The sequence below is a fragment of the Drosophila navojoa genome, chromosome X, assembly GCF_054131105.1.
Source record: "Drosophila navojoa isolate 15081-1374.11 chromosome X, UAZ_NAV_1.0, whole genome shotgun sequence".
NCBI lineage: Eukaryota > Metazoa > Arthropoda > Insecta > Diptera > Drosophilidae > Drosophila > Drosophila navojoa.
This window is the reverse complement of record NC_142895.1, coordinates 19,670,503-19,693,404: the sequence shown is the minus strand read 5'-3', so window position 1 is coordinate 19,693,404 and position 22,902 is coordinate 19,670,503. Positions and strand designations below refer to the sequence as shown.

At 42.4% G+C, this 22,902-nt stretch overlaps 4 protein-coding genes across 14 annotated transcripts in view; 2 read left to right on the top strand and 2 right to left on the bottom strand.

Moving 5' to 3' along the window:
* f (espin protein forked) overlaps positions 1-12,775 on the top strand; it is a 39,997-nt gene extending 27,222 nt beyond the window's left edge. For 4 of the 6 annotated variants that reach the window (XM_089263386.1, XM_089263389.1, XM_089263385.1 and 1 more), the window contains 9 exons: positions 946-1,128; positions 1,200-2,492; positions 2,572-3,154; positions 4,339-4,665; positions 9,424-9,994; positions 10,502-10,850; positions 11,290-11,538; positions 11,627-11,835; positions 12,000-12,775. In XM_089263386.1, coding sequence (XP_089119512.1) covers positions 946-1,128; positions 1,200-2,492; positions 2,572-3,154; positions 4,339-4,665; positions 9,424-9,994; positions 10,502-10,850; positions 11,290-11,538; positions 11,627-11,835; positions 12,000-12,381 — 4,146 coding nt within the window. In that variant the 3' untranslated portion in view covers positions 12,382-12,775. Of the gene's footprint in view, positions 1-945; positions 1,129-1,199; positions 2,493-2,571; positions 3,155-4,338; positions 4,666-7,870; positions 8,116-9,423; positions 9,995-10,501; positions 10,851-11,289; positions 11,539-11,626; positions 11,836-11,999 lie in introns of those variants that run through there. The other 2 variants (XM_089263387.1, XM_030388349.2) reach the window with 2 other exon arrangements.
* Positions 12,776-14,190: 1,415 nt separating this feature from the next.
* On the top strand, positions 14,191-14,991 carry LOC108655839 (uncharacterized). The gene is given in 3 exon segments (XM_089264892.1): positions 14,191-14,356; positions 14,435-14,491; positions 14,494-14,991. Coding segments are annotated over 3 exon segments (618 nt in total). The 5' UTR covers positions 14,191-14,293.
* A 648-nt stretch (positions 14,992-15,639) lies between these two features.
* On the bottom strand, positions 15,640-16,493 carry LOC108656083 (uncharacterized). The gene is made up of 2 exons (XM_089264287.1): positions 16,369-16,493; positions 15,640-16,295 (listed from the first exon to the last, which is right to left on the bottom strand). Exons 1-2 carry the CDS (start codon positions 16,414-16,416, stop codon positions 15,714-15,716), a joined length of 630 nt encoding a protein of 209 aa, XP_089120413.1. The 5' UTR covers positions 16,417-16,493; the 3' UTR covers positions 15,640-15,713.
* Positions 16,494-21,947: 5,454 nt separating this feature from the next.
* Positions 21,948-22,902, bottom strand: part of LOC108656052 (eye-specific diacylglycerol kinase) — a 29,906-nt gene continuing 28,951 nt past the window's right edge. For 2 of the 6 annotated variants that reach the window (XM_030388341.2, XM_089262969.1), the window contains 2 exons: positions 22,681-22,838; positions 21,948-22,598 (listed from right to left, as the gene is read on the bottom strand). In XM_030388341.2, the coding sequence (XP_030244201.1) occupies positions 22,388-22,598; positions 22,681-22,838 (369 nt within the window). In that variant the 3' untranslated portion in view covers positions 21,948-22,387. Of the gene's footprint in view, positions 22,599-22,680; positions 22,839-22,902 lie in introns of those variants that run through there. The other 4 variants (XR_016197246.1, XR_016197247.1, XM_030388342.2 and 1 more) reach the window with 3 other exon arrangements.

Sequence of the window (22,902 nt, the reverse complement as noted above, 5' to 3'; positions counted from 1 at the left end):
CACATACACACTTGCTGAACTGTAGCAAAAAATTTGCAATTGCCAAATGTGCCAAAAATGGGGCCAACAACAACAACCAAATCTGAACTCGTTTGGTGCGCACTAGGCGCATGGCCTTCAGCTGGCTAGCTGGTTCTTGTCCTGGTTTCGCTTTGCACAACTAACGGTTCCCGGTTCTCCGACTCGTTTGTCGCCTGGCCTATGCAATTTATCAAACCGTTTAGCATTTGCCGCTAACCAGATTCCCACATCGGACCGGCAACAGTCAAAGTCACAGTCACAGTCAAAGTCAGAGTCAGAGTCAAAGTCTTAAAGCTCTGCTCTTTTATTCTTTATATCCGCTGAGAATGCGAATTTATCTGTTGCAGCTTCTTCACTCTTCTCTCTTTGACTCTTCGACTCTTCTCTTCCCCAAGCGTGGGCTGTCTCTTTCTGTATTTCTTATAGATCCAACGACATAAACTGGACATCTCGCCAGGCCGACTTTGGGTGCCAGTTGAAAATCACCTTTCTAAATTGAGCTAAATAGTTTTGCATTACACACACACACACACATACACAGACACACTCATGTCGACCACTTTCCACATTTATGTGAGTTGAGTGGAGCTGAGTTTTGCTTGAGTTGTGTCCACAGAGCGAGTCAAGTCTAGTCGAGCCACACGACAACACGTCACAGCCGCTGACAGTTCACAATGGATCCTTGTGGAGCAGTTGAGAAACGCCAAGAAAAGGCCACTTGGAGAGCATTTATGCTGTACTACGAGGTCTCTCTGCCATTATCATTTTTTAACTTTCTTCTGATAGTTAACAGATGTTAACAAAAGTCTGTTAAGTTTTCCTTCGAGTCCGCGCCTCTCTGCGCTCAACAAGCAGCAGCAGCTGCAATCGGTCCAAGTTTAGTTATTTCCTGGAATTGAAACATTTCTTTGATTGCATCTGCAGGTCCAGGATCAGGGCGTGGATCCGAATTTGCGCGATGGTGACGGTGCCACGCCACTGCATTTCGCCGCCTCGCGTGGCCATCTGTCGGTGGTGCGGTGGCTGCTCAACCACGGCGCCAAATTGTCGCTGGACAAATATGGCAAATCGCCGATCAACGATGCGGCCGAGAATCAGCAGGTGGAGGTGAGTAGCGACGCTAGCTGCCAGTGGGTGTAGCGACTCTCATTTAACCAACGTCTGCCTTTGCGTTGCAGTGTCTCAACGTGCTCGTGCAGCACGGCACCACCGTCGACTACAACACCAAGAGCAACACACAGCGCCACAAGTCACAGCACCAACATCAGCATCAACAGCAGCAACAGCAGCAGCAACAGTTGCAGCACATGAGCAGCAGCTGCAACTCGAACACGAATTCGAGCAAGCAGACGAGCCGCAGCAACACGATCAAGTCAAAGTCCTCATCCACGCTCAGCTCCGATGTGGAGCCCTTCTACTTGCATCCGCCAGCAGTGACGGCGGCAGCTGCCGCAGCAGGCGTCGGTCTGGGCGTCGGCATCACGCGCAAGAACAGCGACGCCTTGTACTCGCAGCAGTCGCGCAGCTCCTCGGAGAAGCTCTACGGCTGCAATGGGGCAGCGGGCGGGGCTGGTGGTGCTGGCGGCAGCTCGAGCGGCGGCGGCGGCGGCGGCGGCGGCGGCGCACTGCTGCCCAACGATGGGCTCTATGTGAACCCGATGCGCAATGGGGGCATGTATGCCACGCCCTCGCCGAACGGCAGCATCTCGGGCGAGTCGTTCTTCCTGCACGATCCGCAGGAGATCATCTACAATCGGGTGCGCGATCTGTTCGTCGACTCGGACTGCAGCAGCGTAAAGCAGCACCAGATGCCGCATCCGTTGCACTCGTTACAATCGAAGGGCGGCAATGCGATCATGACCATCCAGGCCGATGTCCACTCCAGCTCGAGTGGCGCCGGCAGCGGCTCCGACGAGTCCGTCTCCATCGCGTCCAGTTTCAACTCGCCAAAGAGCAGCAGTCATCATCACAGTCACAATCATCTCCAGCATCAGCATCAGCAGCAACAGCAACAGCAGCATCAGTTGCGCAGCCAGAGCTTCAATAGGCATGGCAGCAGCGGCAACATTAGCACTAGCAGCAATCTAAAGAACAACAACAACAACAGCAGCAGCAACAACAACAATAATAACAACAGCAGCAGCAACAGCGGCAATAACAACAGCAACTACAAGCAGCACAAGAGCAGCAGCAGCAACATCAGCACCAATGGCAATCAGAACGGCGATCACGACTACGAGGATATATATTTGGTGCGCGAGGAGTCACGCAAGCAACATCAGCACCAGCACCAGCATCAGCTGCAGCAGCAACAGCAGCAGCAACATCAGCAGCAGCAGCAGCAGCAGCAACAGCTGCAGCACAAATACAGCGTGGGCAGATCGCGTTCCCGTGACAGTGGCTCCCATTCGCGTTCGGCCAGCGCCAGCTCTACGCGCAGCACCGATGTTGTGCTGCAGTACAGCAATCATGTGAGTAGCGATTAGACAGGGTGACTCGTGTCAGTGGATTTCATCTCCCTCTCTCTCTTATTCTCTGCTCCTCTTTTAGCACTTGAACAACAAGCGCAGCAACTACAACAACAACAATAATAATAACAACAGCAACAACAACAGTAACAACAGCAACAACAACAACAACAACGGCAACATGAGCGTATTGAATCGCAACAAGTCGCATTCGATGATTGGCCTGCACAGCAGTAAATACGATTCGAGCCTGAAGGATAGCTACAGCGCCAAGAACGTGAATCTGAATCTGAAGAATCAGCTGCTCAATGGCGGCATCAAGAGCGACACCTACGAGAGTGTCTGCCCGCCCGAGGATGTGGCCGAGCGCACCAAGCAGACGCACAAGAACTCCATGATACGCAACAATCTGGCGGACGCTGGACTGCTCAGCAGCAATCCCAATATATCAATGCACAGCAGCAGCAATAACCACAGCCACAGTCACAACAATAACAACAACATCAGCAGCAGCAGCAATAGCAACATCAACATGATCAGCAACACCAACAGCGGCAGCAGCAACAGCATCAATCAAAATGGCGCCAACAACGGCAACAACAGCAACATGAACAGAAACTTGAAACGTGTCTCCTCGGCGCCGCCCATGCAGAATCTGGCCGTGGGTAAGTCAAGTGAGAGCAAATTGTTGGATGAGAGAGATCACTGAATATACATATATTCCACTAGAAATTGCGATTAATTTGTGGGCCATTATCTATAAGTGTTGAAAACGAGATCAAATTATTTAGAAGTATTACACTAATTGTTTACGACTTTTAAAATGTATAATGTCTAAAAATCTCCTGGAGATACACATAGAAATAACTTTCTCTAAGTTCAGTTTTATTGAAATTGTAACTATCTGGCAGCACTGCGTCACTTAAAGTTGGCTGCGCTTGCAGATGAAATAGTTTGTGGATTGTCGATTCGAAACTGAATGTGAATATGTAAATGTCGTAAAGTTTCCAAAGTGGATGTTAAGATAGCTGTAAATATAGCAAAGACTTTCAATCAGAATGAGCTTGGGATCAGGTCAGGATGTCCATTCTAATTGCTGTAAAGCTTACTTTAAATTATAAAAAGAAGGCTATCGAATTGATCCATATGTTTCTACTTATACCAAAAGCAAACAAGTAATATAATATTAATATTATTAGGTGCTTAATGTTGTGTACGCATTCATCTTAAAATCAAACAGAAAGGGTTTTTTTTTTTTTTTTTTTTTTTTTTTTTTGTGTACTATATACAAAACAGAGATGTTTCGCAGATTTTCATTCAATATACATATATATATTTTTTTATTTTGCATAGCTTCTTTATTGGGTATAGTAGAAACATATTTGAAAAAATACATTGAAAGTGTAGAAAATGTGTACAAAAATGTTTTATTGTTTAAATATTTCTTTCTATGCTGTATATTGTAAGTATGTGCAGGGAACCTAAACATTTCCTTTGATTGAATAGGTTTTTTTTTTTAATTTCAATTATTTTATTATTAATTTATTTTGTAGAGATTATGCTGAATTCCATTTTTCATTCCTCTTACATATGACAAGAGGTTTGTTCTATTTAACTTCAACACTTGTGTTCTTAAAACACCCAATTAATTTAATATGGACTCATGTTATAAAAGTTTACTATAGCATGTCATATAGTAACAGGACAAGCTCTTTTACTTTTTACTTTTTTTTCCAATATCATTGTCTTACACTTCTTTAATATCAAATAAACTCTAATATCCATCTTATTATCATACTATTTAACTCGCTCACACGCACTCTCTCTCTCTCCTTCTTTGTCTTCACAGTTAATGGACCACCGCCACCGCCTTTGCCGCCGCCACTGCGTGCGCCTGTGCAACGCAACAACTTGAACGCGGAGCACTCCGGCAGCAGCCAGAACAACAGCTCGAACAACAACCAGAACAACCACTCGAACAACATCTATAAGAAGAATCACTTTGGCCTCGCGCCGCCAGCGGCAAATGCTCAAACCACGCCCACAAATGCCGCCTCGAGTGGTGCACACGAAGCCGTCGACTCGGACTCGGGCCTGGAGGTGGTCGAGGAGCCCAGCCTGCGTCCCTCGGAGCTGGTGCGTGGCAATCACAATCGCACCATGTCCACCATATCCGGTAAGTAACTTCGTAGGCATGCGAGTGCTAGAAACAGAATTTGTCGTCTCGCTCAGCTGGTCTTGGGCTAAGTGTCAAATCAGATATTTTGGATCAATCAGTTTCGGCCACACAACATAATTTTCGACTATCAAATTTCATAAATCACAAATTCAACTCTAAACCCAAAAAGAAAACCAAATAAAAAGAAAAATAAAATAGAAAAAAAAAAAAAATAGATATATATCATCGGAGTCCGAATCAAACTGCGGCAAGTGTTGTGAGCCATGAGCACGGATGGATCTAGCATGGATTGGTCGGATCTGTTCGATAGCCAGCCGATGAGCTGCAGCTCGGAGGAGACGAGGACCACACACCTGTCGTCGAGCGATACGCAGGAGATGGCACAGCTCACCGAGCAGATGTCCAGTTCGGTGCAGGCGTCCAGCCTGGAGGATCTGTCCGACAAGCTGCCAGAGAATCTGAACCTGAAGGATACCTATGTCATTTACAGCGTGGGCAACACTACGCTCTGCCTGAGCTCACTGGACCCCCAATATGCCACAGAGTCCCAGCTGCAGCTGCTCGACCGCCATCTGCTGGATGTCAAGATCGCCCATCCGGAGCAGCCGCTCTGGCCAAATCCGGACATCCTGACCCTGGGCATGCGCAATATATTCGATGTGGATGAGGATGTGCCCTCTACCAGTTCAGCGGCCGCGACCGCAGCCGTACCCACATCGACGCCAAGTCGCAGATGCCACACCAAGATGAAGTGCGTCAAGCAGCTGGGCAAGAAGCGGCGCGCCAAGCAGCATCATAAATTCTGAGCCAAGCAACTTGCACCACCAGACCAGCACAGCACAGTTGTATCTGTTCTCGAGCTTCTTTCTCGTTCAATCAGTAAAACCGATCATTGCCCCATAGCACCATTGCATTCATTCATCCATTAGCATCAGCTCATCCTGCGGCTGCCATCCACGCGCTGGGGGGGTCTTTGACATCTTTGACGTGAGGGCGAGGGGGCGTGGGGCGGGACAGCGGCGCTAGATATTGATTGATCAATTAGCGACACAAACATGCCTCAAACTGGTATTGCCCAACAACCAGACTTGGCAAACTGTGCAGCTGTTGGTTGGCTTTTTGTTTGCCACTTGGCAAATTGGCAAAGTGACAACAACAACAACAACAACTAAACTAACATGCTATAGCCATATAGCCATACCAACTAAAATTGAACACAGATCAATATTTTGACTCACAAGTGTCTCGCAGCGGAACTCATTTGAAGATCTTGAGTAATGTTTGCAGTGGGCACACCAGGCTGATGCAAAAGTGCAAACCAAACTTCGTACATATATACAGCCGAGCTCATCCAATTAGTAATACAAGTGATGTAGAGGAAAAACTAAATGAACTACTCCTTACTTTAACAACAATTTGTACTGAATAGTAATAGTAGCATTTGTATTAATATTAGCTTAGTTGTTGTTTAAAGAGTTTAGAGCTCAGTCTTTATACTATACTATTACTACATACATATATATAGACTTATAGGTATACTATTCATAGCAGCAACAGTATGGAATATTGTTTGTGAGCTAATCCGAAGTGTGATCTTTGTTAATTAGGGATTATTTACAATAGACTTGATCTTGGTTAATTATGAATATTTATTGAAAGTGTGGATGTTGTTGTTCTTTAAGAAAATTTCTTAGGAAAATCTGTTAAGTCGAACGGACATTGTGTAAATTGTTATTATTATTTAGGATTGTAATTTACTTAGGAACATTTTTGTTTATGATAGATTCTTTGGTTATGAATGTCATGCAATAAAAAATCATCCATAATAAGTAAAACGAAAAGTATATGAAAAGCATAGGAAAACTCCGTAGATAGCGGATAGCAGCTGAAAGGTTTTATAAAAATCACTAACATACAAGGCCGCAACCTCACAAGCTACAATTCCCTTTCATATCAGATCTACCGTCTGTGGATAGCAGGAGTTTGGATCAGTTGATGTAGCCTTTGTCAACGATCATGATGATGATGATGATCCCATGGCAGTTAGAGCTGCTGAGTTGCTGTCGCTCAAATTTGCCCCGAAAACTCTGGCTAAAATAGTCGAAAAGCCGTGCGTTATAATATTTGGGATTGGAGTTACCAACATTTATACAAATCAATCTTATATATTTATTTTTCGAGACTACAAGAGTTTGAATTTTCCTTTAGACTGACTACCGCATGCCAAGCAAACGACGCATCGAGCAATTTAAACATCAGTTTACAGAGTTGCTGAGTTTGTTAACCTGGCCAAGACAATGAATGCCAGACATTTGACATGCATTGACTTGCAATATGCATTCGTAAATGGCTTATGCATTCGCAATGTGTGTGTGTGTGTGTGCGTGTGTGTGTTTGCTAAGAGAACTAGTTGGACAAATTAAATAGACAGGCGAACAAAACTCAGTGCAAAAAGTTCACACGTTGTGCAAAAAAACAAAAAAAAGTGCAGTAGCAGAAAATACGGAAAATCGCAGTAACGGAAAAACATTTGAGTTTGCAAAACAAAGAAGTGGAAGTTGTTAACAATTGAAAAACAGAAAAACTTAAACAAACAAAACATTGGGAAAATATTAGTACAAGGGACAGACCAAGAGAGAGAGAGGGAGAGGGAGATAGAGGGAGAGAGCAATAGAGATCGAGCAAGTGCAACACTTGCCACTGGACACTGCCAACTTGTGGCATGTCCGATCAGAAGCTGCTGCGGATCCTTTGGCGCTGTCAGCGGCCAAAGCGGAAGCACATCAGCTCGAGCAGTTGACAGCGGCTGCTGCCCCGCCCCCGTGCCACAGGGGCCACAATGCCATGGCAATTACGGCCTCTGCTGGCTGCATGTGGGTTGTGGCAGTCAAGCCACCCGCGCTGCTCGCGCTGCACAACTTTTACCCAAGGAAAGTGAACGTGTTTTTTGTTTTTCATTTTTCATTTGGTTTTTTTTTTTTTTCGCACAGCCATTGACAAGTCTTCGCGTTGCGCCTGCCACAAGACTCGGAGTGCACACGAGTCGAGTGGCTGTTGTTGCTGTTGCTGCCGCCGCTGCTTGTGGCGCTTTGGGTGAATAACTTTGGCAATAGCTTGAACTCGCATCAGGCTGCCAGCGACGCTCGCCCGGGCAACATCGTCAACGTTCACAGCGCTCAGCTTCGCGACTCGCGACTATATCGAATAAATCTCTGTGGATATACATTTCCTTCATTATTTTGTTTGTTTGAGTGTGTGTGCTTCGGTTGATCTCTTCTAATTTGAATTTGTGCAATCGCTGATCATGTGATTTGCTTGCTAACAAATCGACGACAGTTCACAGTTCAAGCTCAGACGCCATGAATATGGCGGGCTCGATGAAAATCCATAAGAATACGCGACGCAACTATTTTACGCTGAGCTTTCAGCGCTTCGATATATTTCGTTGTAAGTACGATGGGAAATGAAAACCATAGGAAATATATATAAATATATTTTCGATATATTGTGAAAAGTGTTTGGTTGAAAAATGTTCATAAATTTACATACTTACATCACATGGCTCATGCATTTTAATACCTATGACTAAATATTGGTGCCCCATCGATTGCACTTTTCCCTCATCTGTGTGCGTGCCCAGCTTCCCTTGCCCCTGCCCGTTGCTCTACATTGACAATTTCACGGTGAAATTGAAACCAGTCGCTGTTGCCTAGGCGCAAACTGGACCCAGCCAAATTATTCCGTTTCCAAATGGAGACCGCGGCCAGCTTCCAGTTGGACTGCTCTCAAAAAGTGCCAAGCGTCGGCAATGTCGTTTTTTATTTGGCCATCGAATTGGTTGGGCCAAACAGGCCAGACCCGATGCCGATGCCGATGCCGATATCGATTCCGATCTCGATACCGAACACGAACCCGCTGCACTGCGTCCATATACGCTTTTTGCTTTTCATATAAATATATATTTATTTATATATATGTATGTTTGTTCGCTCTGCCCCCAAGTCGATGAAACGGGTTGCTGAGCCGTGAAAGTTGCAATGCCGAGGACACACGCAGGCCGAGTGGTGCGCGGCGGTGGTGGCGGCCAATTAACTGACAAACATGTGCACCACTTCGCTTCGCTGACCACTAATCATGCGAGCTGTCATTTTAGTGGATTTTCCTTAGCTGTGCTTCGAAATTTACAGTTTGTTCACGATGCTCGTAATGCTTTCCACTCGCTGACCTTTTCGCATGGAGTCATTGCTATATGAATTTGAATTCGAATTCGAATTTGACTTGGGCAATTGCCGTGCCAACAGTTAATTGAATATTAATCCAGGCAGACATTTGCGAGCAGCTAATTTGAATTTCAAGTGGGACTTGAAGCGCTGCTCAATTAGTCCTGATTGCGTTTGTGCGAGCTGAATGCCTGCGGCTGTGCGAAATCCTTGATGAATCGCTGCTGGTTTCTGTTTGCGCTTCAATTACTGCAATTGCATTTCGGAGCACTTCATTTGATTAGGATGCAGTCGAAATCCATTAGCGCCATTCGTCTGTTTGGTGAAAGGCGTCGACACACGCTGCATACGCAATGAGTTGTATCTGCGAGAGTGTGATCTGTGTGAGTGTGTGTGTGTGTGTGTGCGTGTGTTGCTGTTGTTGTTAATGTGGTTCAAGCTAGCGTGACCAAAGAGCTGGGATAACTGCTAACCCACAATAAGTAGTTAACGCAGACAAGACTTAAATCTCATAAATAAATTTGTTCAATTTCAGCGAACAAGAAAGCCAAGCTCCTCAATGGCAACGGCAACGGCAACGGCAACAGCAACGGGACCATTGGCGCCTCTGCTGGCGCAACAACAGCAGCAGCTGTTGCCGCCGCCGCCGCTGGCAATGGTGAGCCGCACTACCAGCACGCCTCGAATGGCAGCATCTATGGCTACGCGGAGGGACCCGGCGGCAAGCAGCGCAGCGGCGCCAGCAGCAGCAGCAGCTACCAGCCTTCCCACTACCACCAGCAGCAACAGCAGCAACAACAACAGCAGCAACAGCAGCAGCAGCAGCAGCAACAGCAGCAATCCATTTATTCACCCAGCATCTATGGCGTGGGTTCATCTGCGGAGGATCACTACGAGCTGCAGCAGTCGCAGTATGGCGGCAGCTACAATGGCGAGGGCGCTGGCTTGCGTTCAGGTGGCCCCAATTTGGTCAACAAGCAGCTGGTGCTGCCGTTTGTGCCGCCCAGTTTTCCCAACAAATCACAAGACGGCGTCACGCATCTCATCAAGCCGTCCGAGTATCTGAAGAGCATCAGCGATAAGCGTTCGTGTCCATCCTCGGCCCGGTAAGTTAAGAAAGCCATGCAAAGACAAGCAGACAGCCGACAGCAGGCAGTTGCTTCAATTTAGCTGCACATCTCGTGCGGCGGCAACATAAGTAATTACCACCAAAAGTGGCAGAAGTACAGTTGCCTTAATTAAGCAGCCAGCAGACAATGCAATGCAGCTCATGCTCACGCCGATCGCTGCCAGCGGCGCGGGGCAATTAGCAGCACCACTCACAAGTCAGCCACTTCCTCAGCTCAGCTCAGCTCAGCTCAGCTTAGATCGGCTCTGCTTGGCTCAAGAGTGCATGAAATTTTATGCGTGCTGCATGCCAGGCCAACTTTTGCCAACTGCTGCGCCTGGCTAGAGTCAGTTGCAATCCGAAGATGATACTGCGCACACGACATGCTTGGCGCAGGTCCGGTCCACACACACACACACACACACAGTAGACACACCCACTCGCACACACACACACCCACACCCACAAATACTCATATTCGCTCATGGATCTGGTCTCCTTGCAGCTCCACGGATACGGAGGACTACATGCAAATCCAGATCGCCCAGCAGCAGCAGCAGCATCATCACCATCACCAGCATCCGCACCAGCACCAGCACCAGCATCAGCATCATTCGCATGCCCTGGGCGTTGGTGAGCAGCCGCCGTTGCCACCGCCGCCGCCACCACTGCCGCACATGATGCCGCCGCCCATGCCGATGCTGCTCTCGCCGCTGGCTGGCGATGCCACCAGCAAGTCACAGAAGCCCAAGAAGCCGCACGGCTCGACGCCGCCCAGCAGCCAGGACACGGCCACGCGCAAGCAGCACCAGCCGCTGTCCGCCATTTCCATACAGGATCTGAACAGCGTACAGGTGAGTGCCAGGGAGGAGAAAGGGGCTGACTCAACCCTGTAGACACTTTAGGGCGCTTCGATCAGATCTAGTTAGCTGGGAGAGAGCTAGTTGATTGTTCGATATGGAAAATAGTTTGTATTCCGATTTTCATTGAGTTCACTAGTTTGCTCTAATACTATTTTTCATTTTTTCTAAATTACAACACGAAAAATATTACACGAAAACACGAAACACGTAACACACACGCGAATAAACCATTGTCGAATATACGGTAATATCGAGAAATCGCGGACAATCCATTGAATCGTTGAATTGCTGTAGGTTTTGTATGCACGGCAGGATCTTAGCTTAGGCAAAGAGTAGAGCGATGTCGACATATTCTAGCTTAGATATGGCTGCAAATGCAATTTGTGTTCAAATCCAACTGTGTGCTGATTCCGCTGCACTTTCCATACAGCTGCGCCGCACGGATACACAGAAGGTGCCGAAGCCCTATCAGATGCCCGCACGGAGTCTCAGTATGCAGTGTCTGACTACCAGTACGGATACATACTTGAAGACCGATCTGATCGCTGAGCTGAAGATCTCCAAGGACATACCCGGCATCAAGAAGATGAAGGTGGAGCAGCAGATGGCCAATCGCATCGACTCGGAGCATTACATGGAGATAACCAAGCAGTTCACTGCCAACAACTATGTGGATCAGGTGAGTCGCAGGTGTCGACTGGGTCGGCAGAGTGGGAAGTGGTGGGGGGAGTTGGGGACCTGGAGCTGGATTGTCATACGTATCAAAGATCTACTTGCAGATTCCAGAAAAGGACCAGGCTGGCAACGTGATACCCGACTGGAAGCGCCAGATGATGGCCAAGAAGGCGGCCGAGCGCGCCAAGAAGGACTTCGAGGACCGCATGGCCCAGGAGGCCGAATCGCGCCGCCTCTCACAGATACCGCAATGGAAACGCGATCTGCTGGCGCGTCGTGAAGAAACTGAAAACAAATTGAAGTAAGTGGGCGTGCCTTTGCACTCGTTTATCTTAGGGGGCCTTGTGGCGCAGCTGCAGCGGACTCCAAACATCACCATCACACACCACACCTCCACACAGCACACAGCACACCTCCACACACTATCTGACCCGTCGCCATCTCGCCATCTGTGCCATTTTGCAGAGCGGCCATCTATACGCCCAAGGTGGAGGAGAACAACCGTGTCGCGGACACCTGGCGCCTGAAGAACCGCGCCATGTCCATCGACAACATCAATCTGGCCAGCTGCAATGTGGAGCACTACTACCAGCAGGTGCAGGTGATGCCGATGCCAGCCGGGGCCCAGTTCAACAAGGAGAATCAAAGCGATGGCAAAGCCAACGATGTCGAGCAGCAACAGCAACAACAACAGCAACAGCAGCAACAGCAGCAACAGCAACAACAGCAACAGCAGATGAAACAGGATGCACTTGATCAAAACGAGGACGAGCAGGACGACAGCGACAATATTATTCCATGGCGGGCACAGTTGCGCAAGACCAACAGTCGCCTGAGCTTGATCTAAGCGGCAGCCGAATACGCGTTTAAGTCTCTTGTAGTGCATTTTTTTTTTTCAAATCATCCAATATTTTTTTTTTTTTTTTTTACTCCAACATGAAAATACTTAACTTAACGAACGTGCAATCACACATAATAAGGGATATATTCGTATTTAATGGATATACATCATAATTATAAGAAATCTATATTTGTAATCTGGTGAAGAGATCGATGGGCTCCAGAGGAGTGCCCTGCGATACTTTAAACCTGCTCCAAATCCAAGGCAAGCTTTAGATCAAAACAAAATTGAAAAACATAATTAAAAAAAAGAATGAGAAGAGAAGAGAAGGAACATATATACATGATCAAGGCATTGTATATGTACTATATAGAAATTATTAATATACGCATACAACTTTTTTTTTATTGTTATTCCTATGTTAAAAAAAAAACGATAACCAATCGAGCGATCGGAATCGGTTTGCATGCATATTCATAATTATTTAAACTTTTGCAGTAAATTCCATTTGGGTGTTGTGCGAGTCTCGATTAACGATTATCGACCATCAATTAACGATTATCGATTATTATAATACATTAACGATTTTATCTAACTATCGAATTAATACATAATTACCTATTTTAAGCTTCCATTTTTTTTTTATCATTGTTATTTGTTTTTATACTTGGCTCAATAATATGATTAAAATTTTACTATACATATTAGGCATAACGGAATTTCTTATTTAGTGGCGGTTAAAAATTACCTAAAGCAACTCGATAAAAATGTATGATATGAGAGGAAGGCGCTCTGAAGTCAAAACTACTCGACTGGGAACTACGCTAGAAAAATGTGTATAAGTTATCGATTTTTATCGATAATAAGGGATAAGTTTTTACATATATACGCGAATATGCATTTTGGATGCTATTTCGGAGCTACAGACTGGCGGACAGACTGACAGACGTGCCAATTTCTACCCTAGCTAGTTCTCTTGATAAAAAAGAATATTGATCTTTATGGACTCTGTCAAACTTCCATCTTTATGTTTCATAAAATTTCACAAAATCATTATGCCCGTGCTTCGATTTTTAGCGGGCTCAGTGTCTTCATGGGAAATGCTTCTTTTGGTTTGTTTTTGTCTGAATATTATTTCCTCTGCGTTATTTATGAGTGTGTCTTGTCTAGTCTAAGAAAGGTACTTTCGAGTCTGATAATTTCACGAAATACATAATTTATAGATATTCGTATGCTCTTTAACCTATCGTCGTATCTCATTGAGTGAGTCAGGTAAGGAAATTATTTATAAGCACGCTAAATAGTATATTTTCTTTTGCGTTTTTTCCCACTATATACCTAGTGCTGCACAGTGGTACAAATGCCTAAAATATTGGCAGAAATTAGAGATATATAAAAATAGATATTCTGTCGAAGCTAAATTTTAGACAGGTCGAACAACGTCTTTTAACTGTCCATTTATATTATTTAAATTTACTGTATTTCTAAAAAAGCTGCAACATGACGAAGTTTTATTTTTTTATTTTTATTTTATAAATTTTGAGTAAGGTCAGAAGATGCAAAATGTAATTTCGGAATGGAATTTTTTCTCTGGACCACTGTAGACTGTAAGGAGATAATGTCAGTTGTCAATCATTGATATCAGAACATATTTTTAATAAGGTTGAAATTAAATTTGTAGGTAGTCGAAATTGATTAATTGGGCAGACTTTGAGTGATAAATTATTACAGTTGGCCCGATGCCTATGCCCACTGTTCTGTTGATAAAGAGAGTGTGCGAAATGTTGATATTGATAAAACTGGTCATAGTTAAATCGGGCCCGAGCATGATAGATCGCACAAACAGGGAAATTTTTATAAAAGTGAAGAGTCTTCGGTATCATCGATCACAGAATGAACAAGGTTCTGATTGTCGACCATGCGAAGCGTTACTATTTGTCTCTTGCTGCTCGCCGCGGCCAGCTGCCTGATCGGCTCGAGTGTATGTTAACAACCGGCGATAAGAAGCGCTTCGATTGGTAGTTGCCAATAATTAAAATTGATCTGTATCCTCTTCTAGGGCAAAGCCGTAACAGGCGGGGCCGAGCTGGTTAATTTCGAGGCTGTTGACTTGACTTGAATTTGATCGATGAGCTGAATGACGATTATGTGGACGTTGAGGAGTCCAGATTTATCAGCTTGGTGCACAAGGCTCTCCAGCTGGTGCTGAAAACACTGCGCGGAGTCAACTGCACCATCAAGGAGGTCGCCGAGACACTGAACGCGACCGCCAAGTATGTGGACACCAGCGACGCCTGCGGCGTGAGCCTGACCAAAGATGTGGCTGCCATTGTCAAGAACTGCACGACCATCATCGCCATCTGCAATGACATCATCCATATGCAAAGCAAGCTATGCGCCATCCCTGATGAGCCCAAGTCCAATGCGTTGTCCCCCAGGAAATGCTTCTGGCAGGTGCTCAAGGCTGTCGTGAGGCTGGCCAGGACAATCCGAGCCACCCGCAGGCAGATCGCCAGTCTACCCTCCGACACCAACTCCTGCTTTGTCAATGCCACCAGCGAGGTGAAGGCCAGCTACGACAGCTTTGTGCCCAACATCAATGCCTACTTTGATTAGATGGAAATCTAAGTGGAAAATGTCTTGTATAAGTATATATAATATATAATATAAAATATGTATAAAATTTAACTTTTGTGTCTTGTATAAGTATATATAATATATAATATAAAATAAGTATAAAATTTGGCTTTTGTGCAAAAAGGAAATACAGTTTGTATACCTACTGCTGATTCACATAAGTAAACTGCGTGTTATTCAGTCCAAGGTGCAGAGGAAGCTAACTGAGTTCACTTGGTTTATTTATGATCATCAGGCACATTGAGCGTGAACTGAGCGTGAAGAGTCAAAGCTCAATAGCCGACAAAAAGTATATCGAAAGAGTAGATCAGCTAAAAAACTAGCCTAGCACTCAACTGAAAGATCTGTTAGGTCCCCACACCTTATGGATAGAGTCTTAACTTAAGATCTTTCAAATCACTTTACCCTCTACTAACTAAGGCGTTTCTTATCGATTATATTATCATATCTGAGCCCCTTTTAACTCTTAGCCATATATGAGCTAAACGAATGAAGGGCAAATAGGTCAATGGAATACTAGAAGATGCACCATTATATTATCAATTTATAATATATATTATTATCAATTTAGAAAGTGAACTTGATGAAAGACCCAAAGAGAGATTACAACTCATTAAAATTGCTTTATATATATCATTTATTTGCTTGGCTTACATGTTAAGGGAAAAAAAAGAAGAATTGGTAGATTGGTAGGACGCTGCTTAGTTGCTGGTCAGCTTGGAGCAGCTCTTCATGTTGGAGGGGAACTGGGTGTAGTAGCTTGTCAGGGTGTTGGTGGCATCGCTGATGCAGGAGACGGCATTGGGACCGGTCTGCGGTATCTTCTTGGCCAATTTAATGGCGGACTTCACCTGCTTGTACAGGCTGAAGACCTGGGCGAGGGTCTTGACGGCACAGCTGTTAGTGATCGACTGCTCATCGGGCTCCTCGGTGCTGGCACAGATGGTGGACTTCAGATTGATGATGTTGCTGGCGGTGTTGATGATCTTCAGGTTGGCATTGATCAGATTGGTCACGTCACTGGTGGCATCAAGGCCGCAATTGACGATATCAGCATTGAACTGCAGCGCACTGTCCTGGATGCCCACGACCCACTTGATGATGCAGTTGAAGCCCTTAACGCTGCGCAGTGCCGCCTTGATGCTCCACCACACGGCCGAGAAGAAGCCAAACAGCTCCGGATCGAAGGCCACTTCACCCTCCATATCAGCAAAGTCGATGGGCTGGAACTCCATGTCGATCTCGGGCACACCGCTCAGCGGTTGCCAGGTGCCGGCATTAGCCTGTAAACCCACAAGGCGTACGCCAATCTAGTTAATCCTCTATTCAGGTTTTGAGCACTCGCTCCATACTTACGCTGAGCACGCAGAAAGCTGCAAGCAGAGCAAACAGTGTGAACTTCATGTTGAGGCTATCAAAAGTCTTCTCGTTGGTCTGCGCCACCGAATGGGGCGCTTTTATAGCTCTGGAGTGGAATAGTTTGGGCTACCGTTTGCGCCAATAGATAAGGCCAGAAGCGCAATATTGCTAAGACAACTCACCTGTTTATCGAGCTGCCTATCTAGCCACTTAAACCAATATCAATAGCAATACCAATACCAATACCAATGCCAATGCCAGTTGCTGTTGGGCTTAGCACAGAAGCCGCAGGCATTTGCTCGGCTACAATTTTTTGGCCAGGCGACTTCATATCAGCTGATAAATTGATAAGCAATTTAAGCAATTATAACTGAGTTGGCTCAAACGTCGCAATAAAAATGCTTATCAATTAACTCTGCCCAATTGTTTATTTACTCTTTCGTGTGATTTATGGTGCATATGCAAAACTTTGATTGTTTCTAGGCAAGAGCGTTATAAGCCATACAATTCGCATATACTTTTAGGCTGCCCCATATAAAGAATATACATATATGAGCACACTTTAAGGCGTCTTCAAGCTAGACCTGGGAATAACCTATTCATATATAACTGTGCTTTATACCAAGCAGATTCGCCCCATACTTCAAGAAATCCAATCCAAATGAAAACAATTTCTTTTAAGTTTGAATTACCAAAAAAAATTTTATTTCTTTTATAATAGAGTATCCGAAAATGTATTGAATAGCAATTTGTATTTTATTTTATATTATTTTTTTATGATGGAATTTATATATATACATATATAAATATATATACAAGTATATATTTATTTATATATATATACATAATTATTAAAAATGTAGCTAGGTTTTGGGCATAAAATGGATTTTTTTCTTGTTTTAATTAACATAGTTAAGCTTATTCCATATTTTCAATTGAGATTTTGTCTTTATTTTGCAGTTTATTTATTTCTGTATGCTAATTGTAGCTGTTGATGATATTTGTAATGTGCAAAAAGACAGAGATAGCTAGATAGATGGAGTGAGACGGAAGTGCCAGCTAATAGTGTACCTGTGTCTGTGTGTATGTTTGTATTTGTATGTATTGGTACTGAGATGCTTAAAGCAGAGTAAACTGTGTGTTCAGATGTCTATCTTTCTCTATCTTTCTCTGTGTGTGTGTGTGTGTGTGTGTGAGTACGAGCTATTTGATATATGGCCGAAGCCACTTTCTGCTTAACAAATCCATTCAAATACATAACATACATACATACATCGGCACATCAGTATCTGTCTATGTCTGCGTGTGTGTGTGTGTGTTTGTGTATGTTGACTCATTCATTGCTTGCCCATTGCCATTCTGATGTTATTGCTTGATCATTTTCATCTGTTACAATTTAGTTTTTCTTGTCGAAATTGTTACAAAAAGTTCCATTTGTTTTTTCCAAATATGATTTTCATATATTATGCCATAATTTAAATTTAAATTTTAATTTTTGTTTCTTTATTTTTTTAATGCTACTTCAATTTCTCTTTTCGTTTAATCTTAAGTAAAATTGAATCAAATTCCTCAGTGCTTGCAGTGCATACCGTAATTAGTTTTTTGGGTTTGTTTTTGTTTTTGCTTTTTGTCTGTTTATGTTTCACTTAAGAGCTACGAAAAATTTTAACTTTTTGTATTATATTTGTATATGTACGTAATGTATATATATATATTTATTCAATAGTGTGTATATATATTTCTGTGTGTGTGTGTTTAGTATATTACATTGCGTAAAGCATTTACATATATATATATATATATGTATCTAATAGCGCTTAGTTGAAGAATTTTCTAGTTTCAGTTACTATTTACAATTTACAGTTTAAGCAGTTTAGAACTCTTCGATAGAAATACTTTCAGACTTGCGTAAGTTTTTATCTTGTATCATTTTCAACGTTTAGTTTAGATATATGTATATATATAAAGTTGTATACTTAAAGGAAAAGTAGTTGTCTTTGGTTTCGATGCTTTCCAATTGTGTTTAGCTCCAAAATCAAAAACCGAATCAAAAGCTACGAAAGGAACTGAAAAGAAATTATGTACACACATAAATTCATGCTCTAAGAATTGCATTGTTTTTTGAAAATAAAATATATTTATTCTCTCAGTATAAGTGTGAGTGTGTGTGTGTGTGAGTGTATCTGGTATTTCTTAAAGCATAAATAAATAAATTACAATTAGAATTAGGTATTCACTAGAAGCATTATCTCGTTTATCTATAAAGATATATTATATATATATTCGTATGTATGTTGGTTGCACACACACATATAGTTCTTTACATATATATACTGTAATCTTTACAATCCAATAGATTTTGTAGTTCTTTTAGTTGTTGCTGTTACTTCCTTTACAATTTCTGTTGCCTTAGTTTCTAGGTTTTCATAAGACTTGCGTTTCATGTTGTTTTCCATTTTGTTCAACAATTCCCTTATATGCATAGAAAAAAATATATATTCTTGTAAATATGCTATGTGTTAATGTATGTGTGTCTGTTTCTATGTGTCTACCATCTATATGTGTATATACATATATGTATGTATGATCGTCTCTACACACACATATACATTCCTCGCAATTCTAGTTTATGTGTAGAACATTCCTCAGGTTATACGCGTCTGTCTGTCTGTCTTTCAATGAGTGTTTGTGTGTGTGTGTGTGTGTCTGTCTGTTTGTCTCTGTCTCTGTATCTGTATCTGTATCTGTGTAGGTGTTGTCAAGGCATTGTTGTCATAATATATTATGGTATGGTGTCATATGTGTCTGACTTGTTTCGTTATTTATACAAAATACACGAAAATATATTCCTTAGTTTGTCTTGGACCCGGTTGTTCTCCGAACAGGTGTTTTTTAAACCCACTTACAGTGCGTTGCTCAACACTGTGTGCAACGCATGGCAACACTGTCTCTCATTGCACGTGTTCTTCTCTTATATCCTCAAACTACAATTTCAATTTCAATTTCTTCTCATCAGAATGTGAAGCGATAGCGGAAAGAATTTCCAATTGCAATTACGATTACGATTTCTGTTCGCAGGTGAAAGTGGAACAAAGAAAATAGAAAACTGATTGGAATTCTTATTTTATTAAAGTTTTTTTTTTTATGTTTTAGTTGAATATTTTTTTGTGTTCAATTAGCAAACGTATTGTGTTCTCTAATAAATTCACTAGATTGTCATTTGCTAAATATTATTCCGTTTTCTCCCCTCCTAGCTGCCTCCTCTAATCCGCTGCGCTGAGTGCGCCTCGATTGGCACAATTCGTGGCAGCCTCCGGGCACATGACAGCGGGGCATTTGCTGCACGATCCAAAGAGAGTTGCCACAAATTATCCCACATAACGATGGCACACAGCACAGCCTAGACAGATATATATATATCATATATATCATGTTCATATGTCTACCTATATGCGTGAAATCCAAAACATAATACCCAGTCGAAAACTCTGAGTGCCGCCCGCTGCCCAAAAGCGAGCTCGAGCCAAGAGCTACATAGGACCGGGCGGCAGACAAAGTTTTCCCATCTATCTTTCATCTAAATTATATATATATGTATATATATTATTTTTTACGTGTGTGTGTGTGTACTTAAGACTAGGCTTAGATCTAACTACGATTAGGGTTTACAGTAGTTAAGGATTTGAGTTGCTTAGTTAATTACCTTGCCTTATATTCAATAGTGAGATTTGATTTTGTTCTTTTTGTTTTTGTTTTTGTTTTCAACAATATCTTAAATCAATTGGGTTGCAAATTTTCAAAACATAATTGACTTTAGCGCGTTTTACATTCAAAGCACTAGCAAAAGGTGATCTAATGAAAAAATTTCCAATAAATTAATATAATACATATATATGTACATAGATACATATATATATAGATATATTTAATATACAATCGGATAAGTTCATCTTGGATTTTTCATTCTTATTATTATGTGGTTCAAAATGTTTTTAGCGGAATATTTGTTATGCAAATGTGTTTCATTGTTTTTGCTTTCATAAAGTAATTATGTATATATGTATATACATATATACATATCTATATTTATATACATGTGTGTATAATCTTACAGTTCTAGAGCTGTGTATAACTATTTCGCTATTCCTGTTGTTCATTGTTCTTGTTCTTGTTGTTGTTGTTGTTGCTGTAGTTTCTGTTGTGTTAGTTAGTCGTGTTATAAAGTCGCTTAGAGTTTCCAATAGTCTTTAAGTATATATAGCTATATGTATATATGGGTGTTTGTATAGGCATTAGATTTTGTTGTTGCTTTGTTCGTAGGATAGTCGGGGCTTCTATACAGCCTGAGGGTCTGGGCGGGTGAGGACGGGCGCTTAAGTCTCTGTGAAAGTCTTTGATTGAATCTGAAACACATCGATATATGCATACATGTACATATGTCTACATATACACATATATTATGATTATTATACATATACACATGGCATATATGTATGTATCTGTTTGTATGTGAAGAAGAATGTGAAGAATTATGCTGTTTAGCCAGAGAACGCGGAACTCTTTCTGGGTTGTGCATTTCTTAAATAGAGTGTGCGCATGGGACTCTATGCATGTTTGTGTGAGTGTGAGTTATATATTGGATAAGACTATCTGTGTAGTGTACAATAATGCATCCCGATTGCATCTATGCAACTGACAAAATAGCATCTGCTGCTGCTTCTCTGCTTTGGCTTCTTTTGCAATTTACAACAGTTTACAAATAGTTGATTTTGTTTTTCTTCTTATATACTTGCTACTACACTTAACTAGATTTAAGTTTCAAAAAAAAAATATATATATATGTATATAGACAGTTATATATATATACGGTTAGGTATGTGCTTCTATATAATTTATACGCGAATATCTGTATACTTTGCTGTTATTTCTGCTGGTTTTCTTGTATGTGAAGCAAATGCTTTGGCTAATATCAATCATACGCCGCATGGGCCCGTCGCCTTTGCTCGATTCCCACAAATTTGCATTTGAATTGTTTGTTGTTTGTTGTTTGTGTTTGGGTTTTCGTCGTCTTCTTCTTCTTTTTTGTTTTGGTTTTTGCTTTTTGTGGGTATTAGTACAATTAAATTTAGATATCACAATATAATCATCTTTTAATTTTGTTTGCCAAAGAAGTGAAAACAATAATAAAAATATTATTATAAAAAAAAGTTATGTGTGTGTGTGAGTGTGTGTGTAGTGGTGTGCATGGGGAGAACAATTGCCCTTACTTATTATTGAGTTTCTTGCATAAAATAAATTGTCACTTAAGTGCTAAAGCAACGCCTTCTTGTGTTGAGAATTGTATTTTTCTTTTCTTGATTTGCTTAAATTTAAAAATAATTTTATATTGAATTTTTTAATTTTTTTGCTTTTGCTTAGAATGCAGCTATGCATTTTTCCCATTAGTTGAATATAGACACAAAAAGAAAGCATATATAAATATAAAAAACTTGTGAACTGAAAATTAAATTCGTGCGCCCGGAAGTAGGCAACACTTTTTCTTTATCTTTTTCATTTAATTCTTCCTCTGGTTCGCATTCGCATTTTCGCAGAATTTCCAATAGTTGTTGCTGTTCATTTTCCAATGAATTTTCTTAAGTCTAAATTCTGGTTTGCAGCTCCAAATGCATGAAACGCTCTTGACCTTTGGCCAGCAGCGAATTGTTTCAGTTTTGTCGCATTTGGAATTGGGTTGGAATGTTGATATTCGCATTGAGTGTTTGTTGTTGTTGTTGTTGTTGTTGTTGAGTTTGACATCAGTTGAACATTTGTCCAAGTTCGCAGACGCATTTCCATTTGGTGGGCAGCAAAAGAGTAAAGTGTTTGCGCATTAGAAATGTAAACGTGGACACGATTCGCAGCTGGGATTTCGAATGCTGGATGCACACACACAGACGAATGGTTAGATATGCTAGATGGATGTTCTATTCGAGCACTACATGGACTGCGCTGGATTGGATGGATGGTGAGCTATCGCTTAGTGGGTATTGGCCCGGCCGCTGGCCAGCTCTGCTTGCAGCTTACTTTCCAAATAGGTGGCGATCTCGTTGGCGTTCTTGTTGAACGCCACCATCATGGCCGTGTTGCCCTCGGCGTCGAGCGCTTGCAAATTGGCGCCAGCTGCCACCAGCATGACGCAGATGTCGCGGCGATTCTGTTCGGCGGCAATGTGCAGAGCTGTCTGACCGCTAAGAGACGGAACGAGAGTTTTATTTATTATTTATTATTAGGAGGCAAGAGGCAAGAGTTAGTTAGTTAGCTGCAATTTACCGTTCCTTATCCGCCATGTTGATGACACGTCGTGTGGCCGACGAGATGATGTATTTGACAATGTCCTTATGATTGTATTTGCACGCAAAGTGCAGCGCCGTCTGTCCGTTCTTGTTCACTGATTGTAATGAGTATCCTTGTTCATGTAGTGCACGTAACTGCAATAGACGCACATCGAAACGAGCACATTAGACCGTGAGACAGACTGGGAGCGAGTCAGTA